The sequence below is a fragment of the Pteropus medius genome, unplaced genomic scaffold (genome assembly GCF_902729225.1).
Source record: "Pteropus medius unplaced genomic scaffold, Ma_sr-lr_union100, whole genome shotgun sequence".
In the NCBI taxonomy this organism is placed as follows: domain Eukaryota; kingdom Metazoa; phylum Chordata; class Mammalia; order Chiroptera; family Pteropodidae; genus Pteropus; species Pteropus medius.
The window spans coordinates 38,365,867-38,385,675 of record NW_024340849.1 but is presented as its reverse complement, the minus strand read 5'-3'; the positions used below and the strand labels follow the sequence as shown (position 1 = coordinate 38,385,675).

The 19,809-nt window shown below is 43.8% G+C and overlaps 1 protein-coding gene across 2 annotated transcripts in view; it reads left to right on the top strand.

The window, feature by feature from the left end:
* Positions 1-19,809, top strand: part of CABLES1 (Cdk5 and Abl enzyme substrate 1) — a 101,479-nt gene that overhangs the window by 45,498 nt on the left and 36,172 nt on the right. The window contains exons 3-4 of one of the 2 annotated variants that reach the window (XM_039844596.1): positions 2,836-2,928; positions 19,365-19,442. In XM_039844596.1, the coding sequence (XP_039700530.1) occupies positions 2,836-2,928; positions 19,365-19,442 (171 nt within the window). The remainder of the gene's footprint in view (positions 1-2,835; positions 2,929-19,364; positions 19,443-19,809) is intronic. The other variant, XM_039844606.1, reaches the window with a different exon arrangement.

Below are 19,809 nucleotides of genomic sequence, written 5' to 3'. Positions count from 1 at the left end.
CAAGACAACAAACAGCTCCATGAACGAAAGGCTAGATTGGTAGCATACCCAGTTAGAATTGGGTACTGGTATCTACCTAAAGCATCTTTAATTTCTTCTTTTAAAAGTCTTGCTTTTCTTCTCTGCATCACAGTTTGTTAGTAAGCTCATTTTCTGTATCCACCTAGAACTCTAAGAATTGAGCATTTATAGAAGAGGGTTTATAGACTGAGAAGTTTTCCACTTGCCTGGTGGTTACAGTATCCTAGAAATAAGGACCTAGGATATTCCTATTAGGTGTCCAGAAAATCCTCAGTTCATCTACAGCAAAGGTAGCAGTCACCACCAGCTGCCCCAGTTTTCCAGTCTGTCTGGGTTGCTGGTACTGATAGCTACCTATGGTGTCTTGCCGACTTCCTGCGGAAGTCTGGAGAATTTTGTTTTCAAACCTGAAAGGGTACAGCACTTCTTTCTGCAGGCACAGGAGGCAGGGAGCAGCTCGGGGGTCATCCCTCCTCTGGGCTGGGATTGGTACCAGCTTCCCGCCACTGGGGTAGGAGTAGGAAGGTACCATCACAGTCTAGCTCACAGTCTAGCTCTGGGTCCACTACCCTCAGACTGGCTGGCCAAGGAAGCTCTGCTTTTTGGGGGGAAGTGAGGTAAGGATGCGAGGACACTTCTGAACACTTGGCCCTGTCCAGAAACCAGTGGAACCAAACCTTTACGCTTTCAGAGGTTCTCCCTTTTCCAGTGACTACATGGTTCTAGAACTTCCTTCGGTGTGTGAAAGACAGTTGGGGATGTTGGGCAGCTTGCAGAATCAAGCAGTTATTTCTAAAGGTAGAAGTGAGGCAGTTTGGAGTCTTCAGTGTGCTTCCAGAGGGCTGCCTCAAGGAAGCAGAGTGAGGCTCTATCCCCTTGGCCCCCAGAAGCCTAAGTATGGGGTTAGAAGCCTGGAGTGGGGAGAGGGATTGGTGGGTACTGTCCCCTGTTCAGACTTTGCCTGAAGTCTACAGGAAGCACCTACTAAATGTCCTCAGGCAAGGCTCTGCAAGCCTTTAAAAGACTATTTAAAACCAAGAATTCAGGACCCTTATTAAGGGCCACAGTTTTAACAATGTAGGTGGCAAGTAGAAACAAAATACATACCCTTTGTAGCTTAATGGTATGTTAGTAATAATCATAGCACATGAAATGCATATCTGAATATTTACATGAATGTACAGTATGTATGCACGACTGTGCATATTTGAACGTGTCACTTGACAGTTTATAAGGCTTGTATACATCATCACATTTAATCCTCACAGCAATGCCAGGGAAGGAATATTACAAGTGATAGTCAGGGTCTGTTGGGGGTGGAGGCTGGGAGGACTGTGGTTTCTGCTGAAGCATCTTGCAGGGCCGCATGGGCTGTGGGCCCTGCTCTGGTGACTAGCATGGGGCTCTCCCTCCTCTAGACACAAGGCTAGGAGAACCCCTTTTTTCTAATGAAAGTCACCAAATATCTGATGTCTTTGCTTCAGTCAGCATTCATTCATTTCAACGTGATTGTTTTTAAGTTAAATTATATTTTAAGGGGCTATTTCTTATGAAAAGAATAATTCTTTTCATAAGAATTATGCAAGACTGGCCCTTCCTGGAGGGAGGGTAAGAAGAAAGTTTGGGGGGATGTACATGCTGAGGTCCGGACCAGGGATGTCACCTGTTTCACTTGAGCTGGGCCCGTGGGGATTGTAAAGATGGGAGTAGCTCCGCAGCTCTGTGACCTTGCCCTTCCCCAGTGCTGTGGCCCAACCTGCCCTCAGCTGTGCCTCCTGGTTGGGTTATTCTTGTACCTGAAGCCCCAAAGTTTAGAACTCACTAAACTTGGGGGCGGAAAGAAGAAGTGGCCCCAGCCCAGACCTCAGTGTGGCTTTGGGAAGTAGGACACTGCCCTCTGGAACTTACTCTCTGAAGCATGAGTTCTTGGGTACCCCCTTCCGATGGCAGGATTGGCCCTTGAGGTCCATAGTCAGAAGGGTTATAAGTAAACAATTTGGTAACAAAGACCAAACTGCAGACTCGTTTGTTGGATTTTTTGCTTTTTTTCTTTTGTTATTGTTGCAGCTTTGTAACTTAAGAATTTGCCAGGTAACTTTGAAAACAAACAAACAAACAAATAAGATCTTTTCAGCCTGTAGTCTGTTCTGTCAGTTCTGTAGTGCAAGAACATGTCATATATTCCAGGAAAAAATAATTTGAATCCAATTCATTTTGTTCAACAAATATTTAAAATTTATCTTAAAAAAAAAAAGAAAGAAAGAAAGAAAGAAAAAAATCAGTCACTAGCTGGGTCTCTGATTCTCATTCAAAGTAAAGCTGCGACTTCCAGGCATTAGTCAAGTTGAGAAGTGAGGCAGCTGGCCAAGTAGTTTGGGCCAGAGTCCTGCTACAGAAGAAAAATGATTCAGGGTTGCTTTTAAAGTTGAATTTTCCAGTGTTTTTCGTCTCTAAGTCCTTTAAATTTCCAGTTTTCTGTTCCCATTACCTGTGTTGATACAGGAGGATTCTTTTTAAGATGACAAGAAAGAATAATGTCTTTGGAATCCGAGTAAGTTGTGTTATTGTAACTGGGGACAATCTTTTTCATTAGCTGGCTTTTCAGAGACCCATATAAATTATTATCAGTATTATCAAGGAAGTTGTCTGTCGTTGGGTTTTTTTAAAGCTTCCTCGCTTCCAGCCATATTGTCCTCATTATCCTTGGGGTGACTCCAACCGTTCGTCTGGTCTTTCCTTCCTGTCTTTGTGTGGAGATGCCTCAGCTGTCCAGGGAACAACTGACTGTGTTTTTGAAATGACTTTATTTTTCAGATGTCGAACTCTCTCAGGTTCGCCTAGACCAAAGAACTTCAAGAAGATTCATTTTATCAAGAATATGCGGCAACACGATACCAGGAATGGCAGGTACTACACTAACAGAAGCTGCTCGCCAGCCTTCCAGTTGTAGGAGGGGTGGGTCCAATGGGGAAGGGAGGAAGGGACTGTTTGAATGATGAGACTTCCGCCAAGTGAAGCCAGTGCTGTTAAGATGAACAGTATCTCCAGTAACCTTCGCAAACAGACCAGTTCTACCCCATTCCCACCAGAAGCATCCAAAGAAGTCTATAGGAAATAATGCTCCCTAACAGTGACCAGAGGCTGGCTGAGATTTTTAGATTAACCACAAACTGACTTTTTAATAGTACTCAAATATATTTTTATAGAAAACTTGGAACAGAAAAAGTTGAATTTTGGTTTTTAATTTTTCCTCCCCCTCATTTTCTGCTTTATTTCCTTTTTTCACCAGGGCTATGTGCTCTAGTCAGTAAATATCCCTCCAGATCTGTACCTGAACTTGGTTTTGGTGCTAACTTTGATAGTCTTTAGGAGACTAGAATCATGACTTTGCCAGCAGATTCTTACTGAGCGCTGATTCAGATTCCTGGGCTGCTGACATTTGGAGCACAGGTTTCTCCGGCTCTTCAGTTGCTCTTTTAGAAGGTGCTGTCAAGTGAAAATTATTGTGGTTGAAATTTATGTGACCTTGATATTAAAACTATCTTAGTGATAGATCAGAATCGTTATTGCTGGCATGTTTGTGATCGACCAGCTAAGTCCATTCATGGCAGCCCGAGGGCGGCGCTGGAACAGAGTTCTAAGACCTCTCGGGGTTCCCTGAAGCTCTGTACCCCTCTGTACCTGTTAGGAACAGCTCTGCCCCACAGACCTGTGACCTGGATAATGATTTCCCTGAATGGGAGAGTTATAGACACCATCCCAGAGCAGAGGTCTTGCGCAAAGACCATTTTGTTGGACCTCCTGATGTACAGAAGACCACTAGTACACTAATCTGTACCAAATGAGAATTGCTAAAAAGTCATTAGGCTCATGGAATGATTGAGGCCCGGCATTATTGTAATTTGGTGTAAAACACACTGTACAACCTAAATAATAACACTAATGACTACAGTTTTTAAAGAATGATTTTCTTGAAGTTTGTATGTACTTTTTAAACCTTAGTTGAAAAGGGAATATAATTTTATGGCTATTCAGTGATTTCGGAATAGCACGATTGAGCTCCCTTGTCAAATAATTTTTACATAGTCAGTATATATTCATAGTTTAAGTACAGAGCTTTAGTTAAAATGTACCCAACTGCCATCTGTTAAATGGAATATTCTGACTTTCTCTCTCTCTTCTCCTTACTCTCACTGTTGTAATTATTATGCCTCATTCATTTAACCACCATGTTTTTCTTATCTTTTGTGGCTCTTAATTACTAAATCCAAACCTTAGTTATATTATTTTTAGTGTAATTATTTATCATTTATTTACATTTGTGTTTTTATCCGTAATCTCTTTAACCATAAAATAAGCATAGGAAGCCTTTAATTCCTAATTAAAATCAGTGACAAAGCCAAAGGAGTCAGCCACATTAATAGTATTCTCCCACCTGTAGATGCTGTCGAGGATACAGTCAGATAATTGCCTGGCATGGTTTGGTAGTGAGAGCATGTAGTTAGCAAAAGACTTGGACTGACGAGATTGCCAGTGTGTGCTTTACGAAGCCATATTCCTCAGCACACCCTTGACCTAGGAACAATATGAATGGTCCGAAAAGCAGGCAGTTGCTGGCAGTTTTGCTGGAGAATTTTCAGAGGGAGCCAGGAGAGACTATTAGCTTATCTGAAGATCTGAGAACAGGAATTTAGGACAGGAACCACAGGCTGGAGGCTGTGGCGATGGCCAGTTATAACTGCCCAGGTGAGAACTGCTTTTCCTGTGCCAAAGGAGGATGAAAGGACTGGAGGTGCTGGGGGTGCTCTCCTTCCCCCACCCGGTTAATGAGCAAGGAAGGACTATTCTTACATGAAAGAAAGAACCTGGGAGGACACCAGGAAGAAAATGCAATTTCTGAGGTGACAGAAGGAAATTGTGGTCAAGAGCTGATGAATGGGAGGATGTGACCTGCCATTTGAGAAAGGAAAGGAGAATTGCCCCCACTGCAGCTGGGCAGCAGGCGTGAGATTGTCCCGAGAGACGGTGGCTAGGGACATGTGGATGATCTCCGGTCCAGCAGTGATGGGTAGCAGGGATCCTGGTCATTCTCTTAGAAGGGAGACACGGGTGCAATGGCTGGGGCGGGGTCTCTGATTCCCCCGCCTCAGGTGTACAGAAACACACATACAGCACCACCAGCACTACACAAGAGGGGCACTCCTACAGTGAGTATCAGAGCCACTCGACCCAGGTTTCTGCCTGCAGTGGGGAGGAATGAGGCTTTACAGAGAAGGCTGAAAGTGTTCATTAAAGATCTTGAAGTTCTGGACTGAAAACAGAATGGCCTGAGTTACTGGTATGTTTGTCTCTTCTTGCACCGGGGACAAGAGACTGGAAAGGAAGCCTGCACAGCCCCGAGGCCCGCAGCGGGCTCCCCAGCCCAGGGGTCTCGGTCTCTACTCCAGCCCCTACTTTTGCCCACTCAGACAGTGTGCCCATCTTCTGAGTCTCCTTGTAACCTCTCACTGCACAGACCAGCCTCTCAGACTGCAGGCCAAACTTGGGGCCCACTTGCTATTTGGCCCTGGTGTTGAGGTTCCTCTGTCCGGAAGCCCACTGACGGTGACGGAGGCACCAGCATCAAGGAGTATTTGGGCTCACGTCTCAGCAAGGACAAGAGTGCGGCCGATGGGATGAAAGGAGGAGCATCTGTATTGAGATTCATCGCACTGTCTGATTCTGACAGTGGAGCTGAAGCTTTCATCGCTGGGTCTGCCATCTGTGTCTGGGCTCCGTCCTCAGCTCTACCGGCTCAAAGTTCTGTAGCGTGACTCCAAAACACACTCAGCTTGCTTTTCTGTATTTCTGTTACATGCAAAGCCTTACTGCAGGGCCCTAATCCAGCCTCATGGAATTTGCTCATTCCAGACAAATAAATAGTTTTCACTTCAAATAGACTCACCCTCCATCAGAGCCATACCTTCTACTGAAGGTGCATATTAAGTACAATTGAAGATAGAAAAGAGAAAAGATAATAAAAACTGAGGAGCAAATATGATAAAAGAGAAATCTTGTGTTATTGAAAAAACAAAAAACCTATGATCAGTAGTATCTAGGTAGCTGCTTAGAAGTAAAGCTCGTGGGTTCGGCCTGCTCCATGTTCACCCAGTTCTCCCTATGACATTAGACAAATCCCAGCTGGCACGTGAAGTGGAGTGAGCACCTTCAGTAGACAGTGCGATAAGTTCTTTCCTGGCCCTGCTAGGTGTTGCATCTCCTAGCAGGTAGGGGAAGCTGCGACAGAAGCTGCCGCACTCCAGTTTTCTGCCTTAATACAAAGACAGTTTGGCTCTGGGGAAGTCTTGTTGGGCTTGATAATTGGAAAAGAAAGCAATGCTTGGCTGAGTTTTAGAAAGACAGATTTCAGAAAGTTCAGACTAAGAAGTGGCTACTTGTGCCTGCAACCATATTGCCCAGAAGGATTGTAAAATTATGCATATCATCAGATGATAACGGGTGCATTTATTGAGTGCTTACTGGGTGCCATGCTCCAAGTTCTTGATAAACTTTGTTTCATTAACTAAACTCAGTGGGTGATTGTTGAGTAAACGAGCGGAAAGATCTTTTAAATATCACCAGGACTATATCTTGAGCAATAGGAAGAATTTAGAAATATACATAATCTTTGAAATAACCTTGTGAGGTAGCTGTTACTGTTGTTGTGTTAGGCAGAATAACATGTCATTCCCCCGCCCCCCGCCCCATCCCAAAATGTCTATGTCATATCCAGGACCTGTGATTATGTTAGGTAACATGGCAGTGGGGAATTAAGGGGATAAATGGAGTGGAGCTCATTGATCAGTTGCCCTTAAAATAGCAGGATCATCCTGGATTATCTGGGTGAGCGCAGTGTAAACACAAGTGTTCTTAAAAGTGGAGGAGGGAGGCCAGAGAGTGAGTGGCAGGGTGATGCAGTGTGAGAAAGACAACTGTCCCTTGCTGGCTTAGAGAGAATGAAAGAGGGGCCATGAGCCAAGGAATGCAGCAGCTCCTAGAAGCTGGAGAAGGCGGGAAAGCGATTCTCCCTTAGAGCCTCCAGTGAGAACCAGCTCTGCTAACACCTTGCCTTTAGCGCTGTGAGACCCATTTCAGAGTTCTGACCTCCAGAATTGTAAGATAATAAATTCGTGTGGTCTTAAGTCACTAACTTTATGGTAATTTGTTACTGCAGCCATAGGAAATTTAAACAGTCTTCATCCCAGTTTATGAAGGAGAAAACTGGACCACTTAGCTAGAAAGTAGGGGGTGGAATGTGGATCCAGGCATCAAATTTCAAAGCTTTTTGTCATAATCGAAGGGAAGCGTAGGAGATAAAAATCCATATACTATAAGACAACGTGTCCTAGTGGATCTTGAGAAAACGCTATTGAATTCTGATTTTTAAAAATCATTAACTAAAGGCCAAAGACTGATAAAAGAATGGCAAATGTAGAAGAATACTGTGAGGAAGATTCAAGTCCAGAATGAACTAAGGATTGATAGAAAGACTAGGAAATTGGAACCTTTTCACACTGGTGACAGGAATGTAAGATGGTGCAGTAATTGTGGAAAATAGTTTGGCGGTTCGTTTGGCTGTTCCTCAAAAAATTAAACATAAATTACCATAAGACCCAGCAATTTCACTGCCAGATACATAGCTAAAATAATTGAAAAGAGAAATTCAAACAGATACTTGTAACCAATATTCATAGTAGCATCATTCACAACAGCCAAAAGGTAGAGACAACCCAAGTATCCATCAACAGATGAATGGATAAACAAAATTTGGAACATATATACAAAGGAATATTATTCAGGCACAAAAGGGGACAAAGAGCTGATATGTGTGCTACAATGCACATGAACCTTGAAAATATGCTGACTTAAATAAGATACAAAAGGTCACATATTGTGTGGTTCCATTTATACAAAATATCCAGAATAGGTAAATCCAAAGAGAAAAAAAGCAGATTAGAGGTTACCAGAGGCTGGGGAAAGAAAGTTATTGCTAAATGGTTGCCAAGTTTCTGCTTGGGGCGATGGAAAAGTTTTGGAAATAGATAGTGGTGATGGTTGCTCAACACTGTGTTTGTACTTAATGACACTGAATTGTGCACTTAAAATGGTTAAATGGCATTTTTTATATATTTTATCACAATAAAGTGAAATGCCAGTGATAGCCTTGGGGCTTTCGGAAGAGGGAGAGAAGGGATGTCGAATTTATGTGGGTTGATGGTACAAGGGAGTGGATGTCAGCTGCCAGCCTAGTTTTAGTTTCCTTAACAAGTATAACTGTGAAATGTAGACTCTAAACAAAGCAATGTGTGGGCACACAGTAGGTGCTCAGTGTTTGTGGAATAAATGAATAAAGAGGACTTTTAAATGAGTTTCAGTCTTCAGGACTGGATCTCGGGGAATGGAAAGAATTTAGAACAAATGATCATTTAAAACACTGTGAAGAATAAAAAGTTCTAAGTTGAATGCTAGGCAAATGTTGCCTTAAAAGTCAAAAAGAGACAGAGGTGGTAGCACAGGGTAAGTTCTAATAATCATAGACTAGCGAGCCCAGAGCTGATTGCTGGCAGTTCTGGAATGGATTATTAAACAGATGGTTTGGGCGCTTTTAGAAAAGAGTGGAGTTTGTTAACAGTCAATATGACTTCACTATGAAAAGTCATGGTAAGTTAACTTCATCTCCTTATTGGCGGAATAACTAGGTTAGCAAAGTAGAGAACTGCCATAGACGTGACATTTAATTTCAGCAGAATGTTAGACCACTCTTCATTGCAGCATCTCCCAGTGGATAGAATGGTGATCAGTGGGCTGGGGGATGGTGAGGCTGGAGAGCTTGCAGGCAGCTGAACTTCTTTAGTCAATGGTTGTTAGCCTGAAGGGGAGTTTGAGAAAAAAGAATAGCACATGGTATTCGCATGAGCATTATCTCCTCTTCAGAGTAAAGGCCAGTAAGCCTGTTGTGGGCCTTGTGGAAGACGAAGAGCAGCAGGGAGAGAAGGAGATTGTGTTACAGAGGCGAACCAAGACCCAGCTAACTTCAGCAGCTGGAAATGGTAGGTGCAGTTCACCGAGACTAAATTTAGCAGGGATAAATGATTTACAGTATCGGATAGAGACTTTTCAGAGTTCATATGAAAAAATATCTTGGAATTTAGATTAACAGTTTGTTTCATAGAGGCTAACAATGGAATGTAACTACAGAGGAAGCTAATTTAGCTTGTCCTAGTAGAAGGATAATACCACAGAAATATATCACTTTTACACCCAGCCAGGGTCAGTCCCATCTGTCGTGTTTCAATCAGCGTGTCACGTTTTAAGACATTGGATTTGTATTGAGATGGCTCTGTTGTGGTGGACTCGAATTTTCCAAGCCCCTTCCCTGCACAGGGCAGGGTGGATGACACATAGCAAATAGGAACAGGCAGCGCTTCTGTCTCATTTCATTATATCACCTAAGTATCAACAGCCAACTTAATAAAGTGGTTCCTTAACTATAGAGAATGAAGTGATACCCGTGTTTAGTCTATTCAACACCTAGATACAGATACCTGCTCTGTGCTGGAACTGTTTTAAGTGATGAGACTGATCTATGAATAAAGTAAAGATCCTGCTTCGAGTAGTTACAGGCTAATTAGGGAGGCAGACAATACACAAGTAATTATATCCTGTCAGAGTTCGGATAGGTGTACTATGGAGGAAAACTCACGCAACTGAGGGGGTTGGGAGTGTAGGGGCAGGGCCCATGATAGGCCAAAGCTTCAGAGATGGGGATACCTTTGAACAGAGGTAGGAGATGAGGGAGCCAGCCCTGTGCTCGCAGTGTGGAAGAATGTTCATGGTGGATGGAACAGCAGTTGCAGAGTCCCTGAGACTGGAACGTTTGGGATGTGCCTGACAAACTATACGAAAGCCAGTGAGGGTGAATTAGAGCAGGGGTGAGGGGGGAAGGAGATGAGTCTTGGGAGGGTAGATTGTGAAGACTCCTGCTTGTGTTATGAGTGAGGTGAGAGCCATGGAGTGTGCTGAGCTGAGCACTGGTGTGACCTGGCTTGCATTTGAGCAGGAGCACTCTGGCCAACCAAAAATCAGGAGCAAGCATTGCAGGTCATTTTTTGGTAACTTTATTCTCATAGAAAATTAGACTGTGTGTGTATTGTGTACTGTCTTCTAAAAGTGAATTGATTTTGATATGAAGTTCAAAAATGACTCGAGGTCTTTAAAAAACTTCTCATGAATGTATGAGCAAATTCTCTGTCATGAAAGAGAAATGACCAGTGGCCCCATGCCACAGCACCTAGAATGGGCTCTCGAACATCCTATGAGGAGGGTGGTTGGCGAGTGGGAGCTGCTGCTTAGTTAGTAGTAAAGAGCCAGTCACCATTTGCTCTCATCTGTATCTTCACCAAGAGCCCCACTATGTCCTGGGGAGAAGGTAATCAAAAACAAAGAAAAATCTCAGTCCTTGGGGTTAAGATACACCCTTGAAAATGACAAGTATTACAAGGCCAGTGAGCGCCAACTGAGAGCCAGTTGCTGGCCAGGTAGAACTAGATCATCAGGATAGAAGGTAGAGATTCTGTGCCTGAGGCTGAAGACTTAACCAATGGTCTTTCAAGACACTTGTGTCTAAGTGACCTCATAGTCCTATTAGGAAAGGACATTTCCAGCTCTTGAGACTCTCAAACATTTGTCTTTGAGGGAGACTGGAGACAAGAGCCCTCAGTGCAAATGGGTGTCACCTTCCCTCAGGCATGCAGCTTGTGGGCATTATTTACCATCTTGGAAAGTCATCCACTTTTAAATGTCTGCGTTGTACACAAGTGATGGCTGCCATGTACACCAGCAGTGCCCACCTCCTGGGTCTGCTTTGAGAATCATTTCATTCTGAACAGGCAGAGAAATGCTCTTCGCAGTGAGTGGACTGGGCCGTCTCATCCCAGTTCACTTTAAAAGGATTTGAGATGGGACTGGACAAAGAAGTGAGATGTAGGGTGTTTTCTCTTTAAAGTGTGAACTCAGTGGGAAAACTCAAAAAGTACATTAAAAAGATTTTCGTACTTTTCATCTGCTTTTCAAGTAAGATGGTAAAAGTGCAGTAACTGAAGTCAAGTTGAGGCCTTTTCTTTTTATACTGAAAATTTTGGAGAGGGTTAGGATAATAACTAAACGAAGACCTTGTTTGTGATCTCATCAGTTCCAATCTGTCAGCCTGGTTCAGTTTGAAAAATGTTAGAGAGGGTGGCATGTTTTAAAAATTAAAACAGCTAGTTACCAGTTCTGAACTGCCCTTCTTGAATGGAAAATGTCATTGCCTTTTCTTCCTTTAATGAATCCATCCAATTTGACAGATGTTGAGCATCTTCTATGAGACCCCTTGCAATATCTACCCCTTCCCAAGCAAGCTTTTCCCTCTCAGAACTTTTGTTTTTCATTAGAAAACTAAAACCATAGCCCCAGCAGCAGGAGGCTGGCAGGGAGCATCTTTATCTGTTTCATCATCAGTGTTTATAACCAATCCCCAGTGAAACCTCAGTTTTGAGGAACTATGAGTGGACAGACTGAAGGAGCCTTCAGTAATCCCCAGACCTCACTGAGACTCCTGGCGCAGCCTCTTCTACCACCAAAATATCCCCCAGAGTTGCTCTCAAATATGACCGACCCATTGACTTTCCCTTATTCCCTCCCTGGTGCTGTGAGTGGCTGGAGGAAGGAAGGAGCTGGGTTGGTGGACCACCCACTGGGCTGTAGGAATGCTTGTGCCCTGGGGCCAGCTGGGGCTATTGCTGGGTCAGTACCACACACAGGCTTACTAAGTTTTTATTATTCTTATCTCTTTAAGAAGCATAGGGGTTATGCGGGCTTTTTCTTTGACTCTATATGAGCAGCAGCCTGAGAATAAACCCGTAATTATAGCTAGAAGAGGGCTCAGGGCCAGGGGCCACCTTCAGGACAGGGCTACCAGTGCTGCCCTGGAAGAGCAAGTAGAAGGCTCAAGAAGGGACTGCTAACTCCTGTGACACCACACTCTGCTTGGTTTCCTCCTGTCTCCCTGTTATGGGTTGGATTGTGTTCCCTCAAAATTCTTATGCTGAGTCCCACCCCCCAGGACCTCAGAATGTGACCTTATTTGGAAATGGAGTCATTGCAGATGTAATTGTTAAAATGAGATTGTCCTGGAGCAAGGTGAGCGCCTAATGTAATGTGACTGGTGTCCTTGTAAAAGGGGGAACTTTGACAACACACACACAGCAAGAATGTCATGTGGCCATGTGAAGGCTGGTATTATGTTGTCACAACCGAGGAGCTACCAGAAGCTGGGAGAGAGGTTTGAAAGAGATCCTGCCCTGGTGTCTTCATCAGAGGGAGCATGGCTCTGTAGATACCTTGAGCTTGGACTTCGGGCCTCCAACACCGTGAGACAGTCTATTTCTATGTGTAAGCCATTCGGCGTGTGGTGCTTTGTTATAGCAGCCTCAGGAAACTCACATACTCCCTTATTCTCTCTCACTGCCGTTATGTGCTTTGCTATCTTGGACCCACCTCTCTTCTCACTTCACTCCCTATCACTAGGGAAGCTCATCCACACCACAGCTTCAGTCACCATCACCATCTTAACCAGTCCCAGGTCTCCTGAATCCCAGGACTGGCTCCCTCACAGATGCAGGTGGCCTTTCAGGAGCTAGCCTGACAGTCTGGTTTCTACCATTCCTCCACCCCCACATCATCCTCCAGCTCTGTTGAATTATTTATAGTAATTGCTTGGTAAAGGATAGAGGTTAGTAAACACTGGAAGAAACACCCACAAAAATTACGTATGTAGCTTAAACATTGTGCTTTAGTTTAAAGCATATTGGTGATCATTCAAGTGTTTGTTTGTTTGTTTGTTTGTTTTTATGCCAGTCCTTTTCTTTGCATATGATTCCCACAGATCGGGATTTGTCTTGTGGTATCAACCTCGCATATCATCATACACACCCACTGCTGACATGTCCAGATCGGACTTCTTTAAATAGACCCAAGAACCTAAGTGTAAAATCCTTTTGTATTTTTACATTTTTTTCCTTATGTTTTATAGATGTCTTGCCCATACCTCAAATGCAATTTTTTTTTAGTGACTTGCCTTATTTTAAAAAAGCATTCTTCATTTTTTTTAATAGAAACAGCATTTCTTCTTTTTTTCCACTTCTCAGTCATTTCTATAGTCTTTCATGAAAAAAGACAAGTAGAAGTAACAATTACTACTGGTGAAGACGTACATGACTAACTCTTAGTAAGTGGACGACTCGGTGTGGGTATTCTGGAAACAGCTTCCCAGCCTGAGCTGTGAGTGTGCTGTGGGTGTTGGTTAAAGTGATACACAGAGGGGAGTGGAGACCTTGGTGGTTCAGGCAGGTGGAGGTCAGGGAAGAGGGTTTTATCGCATGTTCAGTTTCTCAAATAGGCCTTCTGCTCTTTCTCTTCCCAGCCTTGACCCATACCAATCCCTCTGCCAGTATATCTTCTCCTGTAGCCTAATTGCCACTTATCCCCTCCTGTCTCAGCTTAGCTGTCACTTCCTCCAGGAAGCCCATCTGGCCTCCCTTAAGCCAGGCTAGCTGTCTCTCTGATGTGCTCTATAGCTCCTTCTACTGTTCCAGGGCAATCACACCCCTGTGTAAACATCTCCCACCCAACCATAAGCTTTGTAAGGATGGAGCCCTTGTCTGTATTGTTCATTATCGGATCTCTAGCACCAGCACAATGTCTGGCATAGAGTAAGTTGCTCAGAAAATAGTGTGGAAGGGAGGGAGGAGGAGAGGAAGATCATTTAACTTGTTTCTCAGAAATCTTCCCCCACTCCCTGCATTGTAGGATAAGGTATACCTTAGCAAGCACTGAAGGCCTATACTGCCATCACAGTACTATTAGCAGTAATGAAAGTGGCCATGGAGACGGTGGTAGTATGAGCAGCCATAATAAGGTAATATGATCAGCCACTGATGATAATACCACCATCTTGTATTTGTGGACTGCTTAGCGTAGATCTTTAGATGCATTATCCCACCTGATCTGTGCCAGCTCCATGTCCCCCAATTCCTCTTGCTCTGATACGTTGTGTAGCCTCACACATCACTGTGTTGGTCATGCTTCCCTCCATCCTGGCCTCTCCATTTCCAGTTCTCACTAATTGGAATCTCGCTTCTCCAGGACGCAGCCCCAATCCCAAGTGCTTGTCCCAGGCCCCAGCTCTACCACTTGCTCAGGCTTCTAGGTCCCTCTTGTCCATAGGCTCCTTCCCTCTTTCTAGCTCGCCGAACTGGAATATTATTGTCTCTGTGCACTTTGTGCATCAGCAAACAGCACGAGGCACAGAGGACTTCCTGAGCAGGTGATGTGTGCCACAGAACAACTAGGAAGAAAGTGACCGAATGCCAGCTATGTAAGTTTCCCAGGGTTGCCCTATAAAGTACCATAAACTAATGACTTAAAACAACAAAAATATATATTTCAGTTTTAGAGGCCAGAGGTCAAATCAAGGTGCCTGCAGGGCCACGTGCCCTCTGAAGTTAGGAAAGGACCCTTCCTGGCTTCTTCCAGCTTCTGGTGGCTGCCAGCGATCCTCGGTGTCCTTTTGTTCAAATCACTCCAACGTCCGTTTCCACCATTACATGGCCTTCTTCCCTCTGTGTGTGTATGGGTATCTCTAAATCTCTCTCCTTATTAAATCCAGTCATTGGCTCTAAGGCCCACGCTAATCCAGTATGACCTCATCCTAACTTGGTTACATATGCGAAGACCGGATTTCTAAATAAGGCCACATTCACAGGTTCTGGGGGGTTAGGACTTCAACGTATCTTCTTGGGGAGCACAATTCAACCCACAACACCAGTATTTTTAAGTGTGTTTTTCCTGCTTCCAGGGCACATAGGGAAATGAACTACAGAATTTGAGAGTGCGTTTTTACATGTGTACCTAGTACCTAATGTGGACCCCTGGGCCGTGGACACACCTAGGCTGTGCTTATGCATCACTATACTCAGCCATCATTGTTGTGAAAGTGATTTTCTTTGCTCTAACTTTTGAAGTTGGTTGCTTGTTTTTATGTCCTTAAGAGAATATTTCTGCTCTAATGGAATATTCCACCTGGAAGAGCTCAAACCTTTTCACAGCCAACAGAGACTCCTCAGGATTCTGGAAATAGAATAAGAAGTTTTTGGCTTAAGCGGGAACACTTAGGAGTCCCTGATGGCATTGGACGCTGCCTGCTCAGACGTTGTCAGCACTGGACTGAGGAGTTGAAAACAGATTCAATGAAAGTGGTTCGTGGCACTCCGACAACTGTGGGGGCCCTTGTGTACTTTCTGGCTGTTCTGAAGACTCTAGCATCTCACCGGCAAAGTGGAAGCTTTGTGGCCTGAAGCCACACGTTTTCTCATACCAGAAACACTTTCCTAAGCACGGAAATGAGGCTACACGAAGAAGAAAGTTAGATGGTCTTCCAGCTGCAGAACACGCTCAGCGCTTCCTGGAAGGGTTTGGAAAACGTGTATCCAGAGGGAGCTCTGCCCATGTGGGCTGCAGCGCTGGGGAGCCTTTCCTTTTGCTATTTTTCTTTTTCTCTGACAGATGTTTGTGTATGGAAATGTGATTTTTAATTCCTTAAAGGCTCATCTCTCTGGAGTTGATTCTTCTTTTGAAGTCATAATCTTTTGTGTAATGCTTTCTGGTCAGCTTGACTCCCAAGTACAGCATTATATGTCACAGATGGGGAAAATTATGTGGGCCTTTTGCATGCCATTTGGGCATAAAAGAAGATAGCTACAGTGGCCGGAAGGAATGACGTGGAGTTGGGCAATTTCTAAAGCCCATCGGAAATGGAGTTTGGCCGTCTTACGTCATTCTTCACTAGCATCTAATTTAATTCTTTCACAAATACACAAGTACTCAGAGGAAGATATTGCTTGATGCTTATAAGAGCAAAACTGCAAATTCACATGAACTCTCCGGGTTCTAGACACAGTGGTTAGCCACAGTGCTCAAAGTTGTCAGTGTAGGAACCAGAGGAGACTAGAGCATGCCACTTGTTAATATTTGCCTGCTCTGGGTTCAGCCTCAAGTCCCTCCCAGATTCTAGAGCTACTTCAGGAAACATGGAGGATGTGTTCTTGGGAGCTCCGTTGGCTATTTCCAGCTCTTCAGGGCTTGAACTGCTGCAAACCTGTTGCAGAGCTGCTCTGTGGATCTCTGCTTTGGATTTCTCCTCTGGTCCCTCTGGAAAGTGAGAGGCTACAGAATGGCTGGACATAAAAAAATGAAAGTGCCCAAGGATGGGGTGTTCCTTACTTAGCGCCTCCCCTCTCCAGCTGCTTGAGAATGGCCAACCGAGAAGTATCAACCCTACTGGAATTGTTGGGAAACATTCCATATTCATAGTTGCTAAACTTGACCTATGCATTAGGTCTCAGCCTCCTCTGAGACCTAAATGGTGAGGACCACACAGTGTGAGTGCTCATTTAGCAGAACAATGCAGCTCATTTGCTAACAGGCGCATTGTGGTTGAAAGTTTGGAAAGAATGCTTACATTTCACATACATTTATATTCTCTCATTTTTTTGTTCTATTAAAAATGTCCAAACAAGTTTTATGCGTGGGAAAGAAGGACATATAAGCACTAAGTAATGAAGAAAACTTAGTACACTAAGCCAGTTGAGTTTGTTCAACACATTACTTCCTCTGTGTTGCAGAAGACATGGATGTCAAGTGACACAGGGAAAGTAGTTATAGGCTTTGCTCCTCAGTGGGTAGCAGGGAGCAGTGATGTAGAACCTCTTTCCTTCCATTGGGAAAGGGGCCCAGGCTAAGCAGAGTAGGAGTAAGGGGCCACCCAGGGCTCCAGCGGCTCTGATGACAGGGCTGTTGTTATTAGTCACCCTCTGGCCCCACCCCATGCTCGGCCTGGTGACCTGGAAAGCCACTCTCAAAAACCTGTGAAGGCAGATTTTTTGGTGTCCAAGAAGTCGATGGGTACCCAGTCAAACCTACAGGAATAGACTTTTCTAGTAAGTCTTAGAGAAGAGCAAAGTATCAAGGCACATAGTAGTAGAAAAGCAGGGGTTCAAATTCATGGTCAGTCACACCTGCTAATGTGTCACCTTTGGCACACACACTTACTCACTCACTTGTGCCTCCTTAGTTAAAACATTTAGAATCTGGCATCTAATCGATACTTAATAAATATTAGCTATATTATTTCTGCTTAAGTAAACTGACATGGGCATTGCACTGTCAGCTCTTTTGCTGGTCCCCCAGGTGAGGGCCCAAGGAGCCAGGCTGGTGTTTGGCAGGGAGGTTTGTTCATGACCTATTTAACCCTTGGAGACTTACTGGATGCAACACCCTGTCCTTGCAGCAGTGACCAGGACATCATCTGTGGTATCTGCTGAGAAACATCTTCTTTGAGAGAGTAGAGACATCTCTGTGTGCGTTCTACATCTTTGTAGACAGGCCATGTGTGTCGACCTTCAGCTGTCTTTAGAGCATGGCCTTTCATGTCTGAGCAGGCCTGTGTATTTTAGCACAGAGTTCCGAAGAGGTTCTCAATCTAAATACTAGGCTAATAAAACTTACCCCAACCCAAGAAGGTGGTCCCTAGTAAAAACAATATTTATTGAGTGTGTATTATTTGCTAGGCAGTTAATATTATTTACTATCTCTACCATATGGACTTATTTACTCTTTACATTTCAATAAGATTATTACTAATTTTATCCTATTTTTTAACTCTTCTGAGGTTCAGAAGAGTTAGTATGCTGCCTGAAGTCATACAAAGGTGACCACGCTGGCATTCGATGCGGGAAATATTGCTTTGGTCCTGCCAGCCACTGTAGACGTGAACCCCTGTGGAATACAATAGCCGCAGTCCTGTCCTACCAGTGACGGGTGCTTGGGTGCTGCTCTGAAGCACGGTGTCACCCAGACGCGTTTATGGAGGGGCTGCCGTGTGCTGAACCCTTTGGACTCACTGTCCAGAAGAGGAGCGTGGCAAATGATTAGCAGCACTTGTGATCAGTGCACTCCCAGACGTGGAAATAAGGAACGGAAGCAGCACCAAAAAGGGAATGAGCAACTCAGTGAAAGGAGAGGAAATGCTTCCTAAGGGGGTGACCTCTGAGCTAGGTTTTGAAGATAAATAGAAGTTCACTAAGTATACCATGTAGAGGGCATAGCAGGCAGAAGAAATAGCATGCAAAGGATAGAGGTGTGGAACAGTAGTGGTTTTTAAGACGGGGGTGCAGCAAGTCCTTTAAGATGATGAATAATAAGGCGCAGGAAGAAATACCGTGTGTGTGGAGACAAAGAGGCAGAAAGAGCTAGAAGACAGAGGGCCCTAGACAGAGCTAAGACAGTTTGCATCCAAGGGAACCCGACTTTATCCTGAGAAAGTAGGCAATTTAATATCACAGCTTTAAAACAAGGTCAGAATCCCCAAACCTTGATGCAGTTTGTAGTACAGCTTTTCCCCTGGTTTTATTATTACAGTTACTTACAAAAGTCAATAAGTTCCATATCCGATGTGTGTTGTCATTGCGCTAAAGAATGTTCTTGTAATCTCCTTCACTCATTTCTCCATTTTTTCATCAGCAGTTCTCTTTCGCAAATGTTATTCTCAAATGCCAGGATAAGTATTTTTGAGAGTTTTTTTTAAATGTTTTTTTAAGTGGCCTTTGATTGCATAAGAACATCATGTAGAACTGTTTCCAGTAGTATCTTTATGGCAGGAATGGAGGCTAAGACTGATTATGTAATTGTTCCCTTAATTTATTCTCGGAACCTAACGTGCTGCCAGCATATTAAAAGAAAAAAAAAACCTAATGATCATAATGGCATCCGAGTGTCTTTCCTGCTCACGGTTTCTGGCACAATCGCTCTTGCATTGTATACTACAGAATAGAAATCAATGATTTAAATGTAGCATGACCATTGGCCCAGCACTGGGCACCTCCAAACTCATAACTTTCTCTCCAACTTGCATGTGCAGCCCACAGCCAGCAATTCTCACTGGAGGAAGGATTCGTGTATACTCTCTAGAGACCCTCGCCAGTGTCTCACATGTTAACATTTAGATAAGAAGAGGCAGCCTACTGCTGCTGTGCTGAGGTTGCATTTTGCAAGGAGCACAGAACACCATCTGTCAGAGGAGGTGGCGGGAGTGTGCAAATACTGCTGTGAATTCCATGAATGCTTAATTGCTAGAGATTTTTTTTTTTTAATTTAAGAGTCTGCATTTAGTTGGTTTGTTTGTTTGTTCTTTTTTTTTCATTTTTTAGAATAGTCCTTATCAGTGGCAGAAGATCCTTCTGTAGTATATTTTCAGTGCTGCCGTATCGAGACAGTGCCCACATTGGGTATGTATATGCATGCTTGCTTTGTAGTTCTCTGGGTGAAAAGTTGTGATACCATGTGCATAATGTGCTACCCTTTCCATTTCAAATAACTTGCCTCACTTTGAAATTGCAAATTCAGTATGTGTAAATTTGAAAGAAAAAAAAGTTCCACTTTCTTTTCAACCAGAAAGCTTCCTTGTTATTTTGTGTGTGCATGCATGTGTGCATATGTGTGCCCTTACTATATTGCCTGCTGTTTCTAAATGAACATTTTGTCACCTCTTCCAATACTGGAAAGCAAGAACAATACGGGGCCCACCCCATTCCACAGGGCCGTGTCAACTTTTGGAGAAAGGTAGGTCAGGAAAGGAATTAGACAAACCATGTG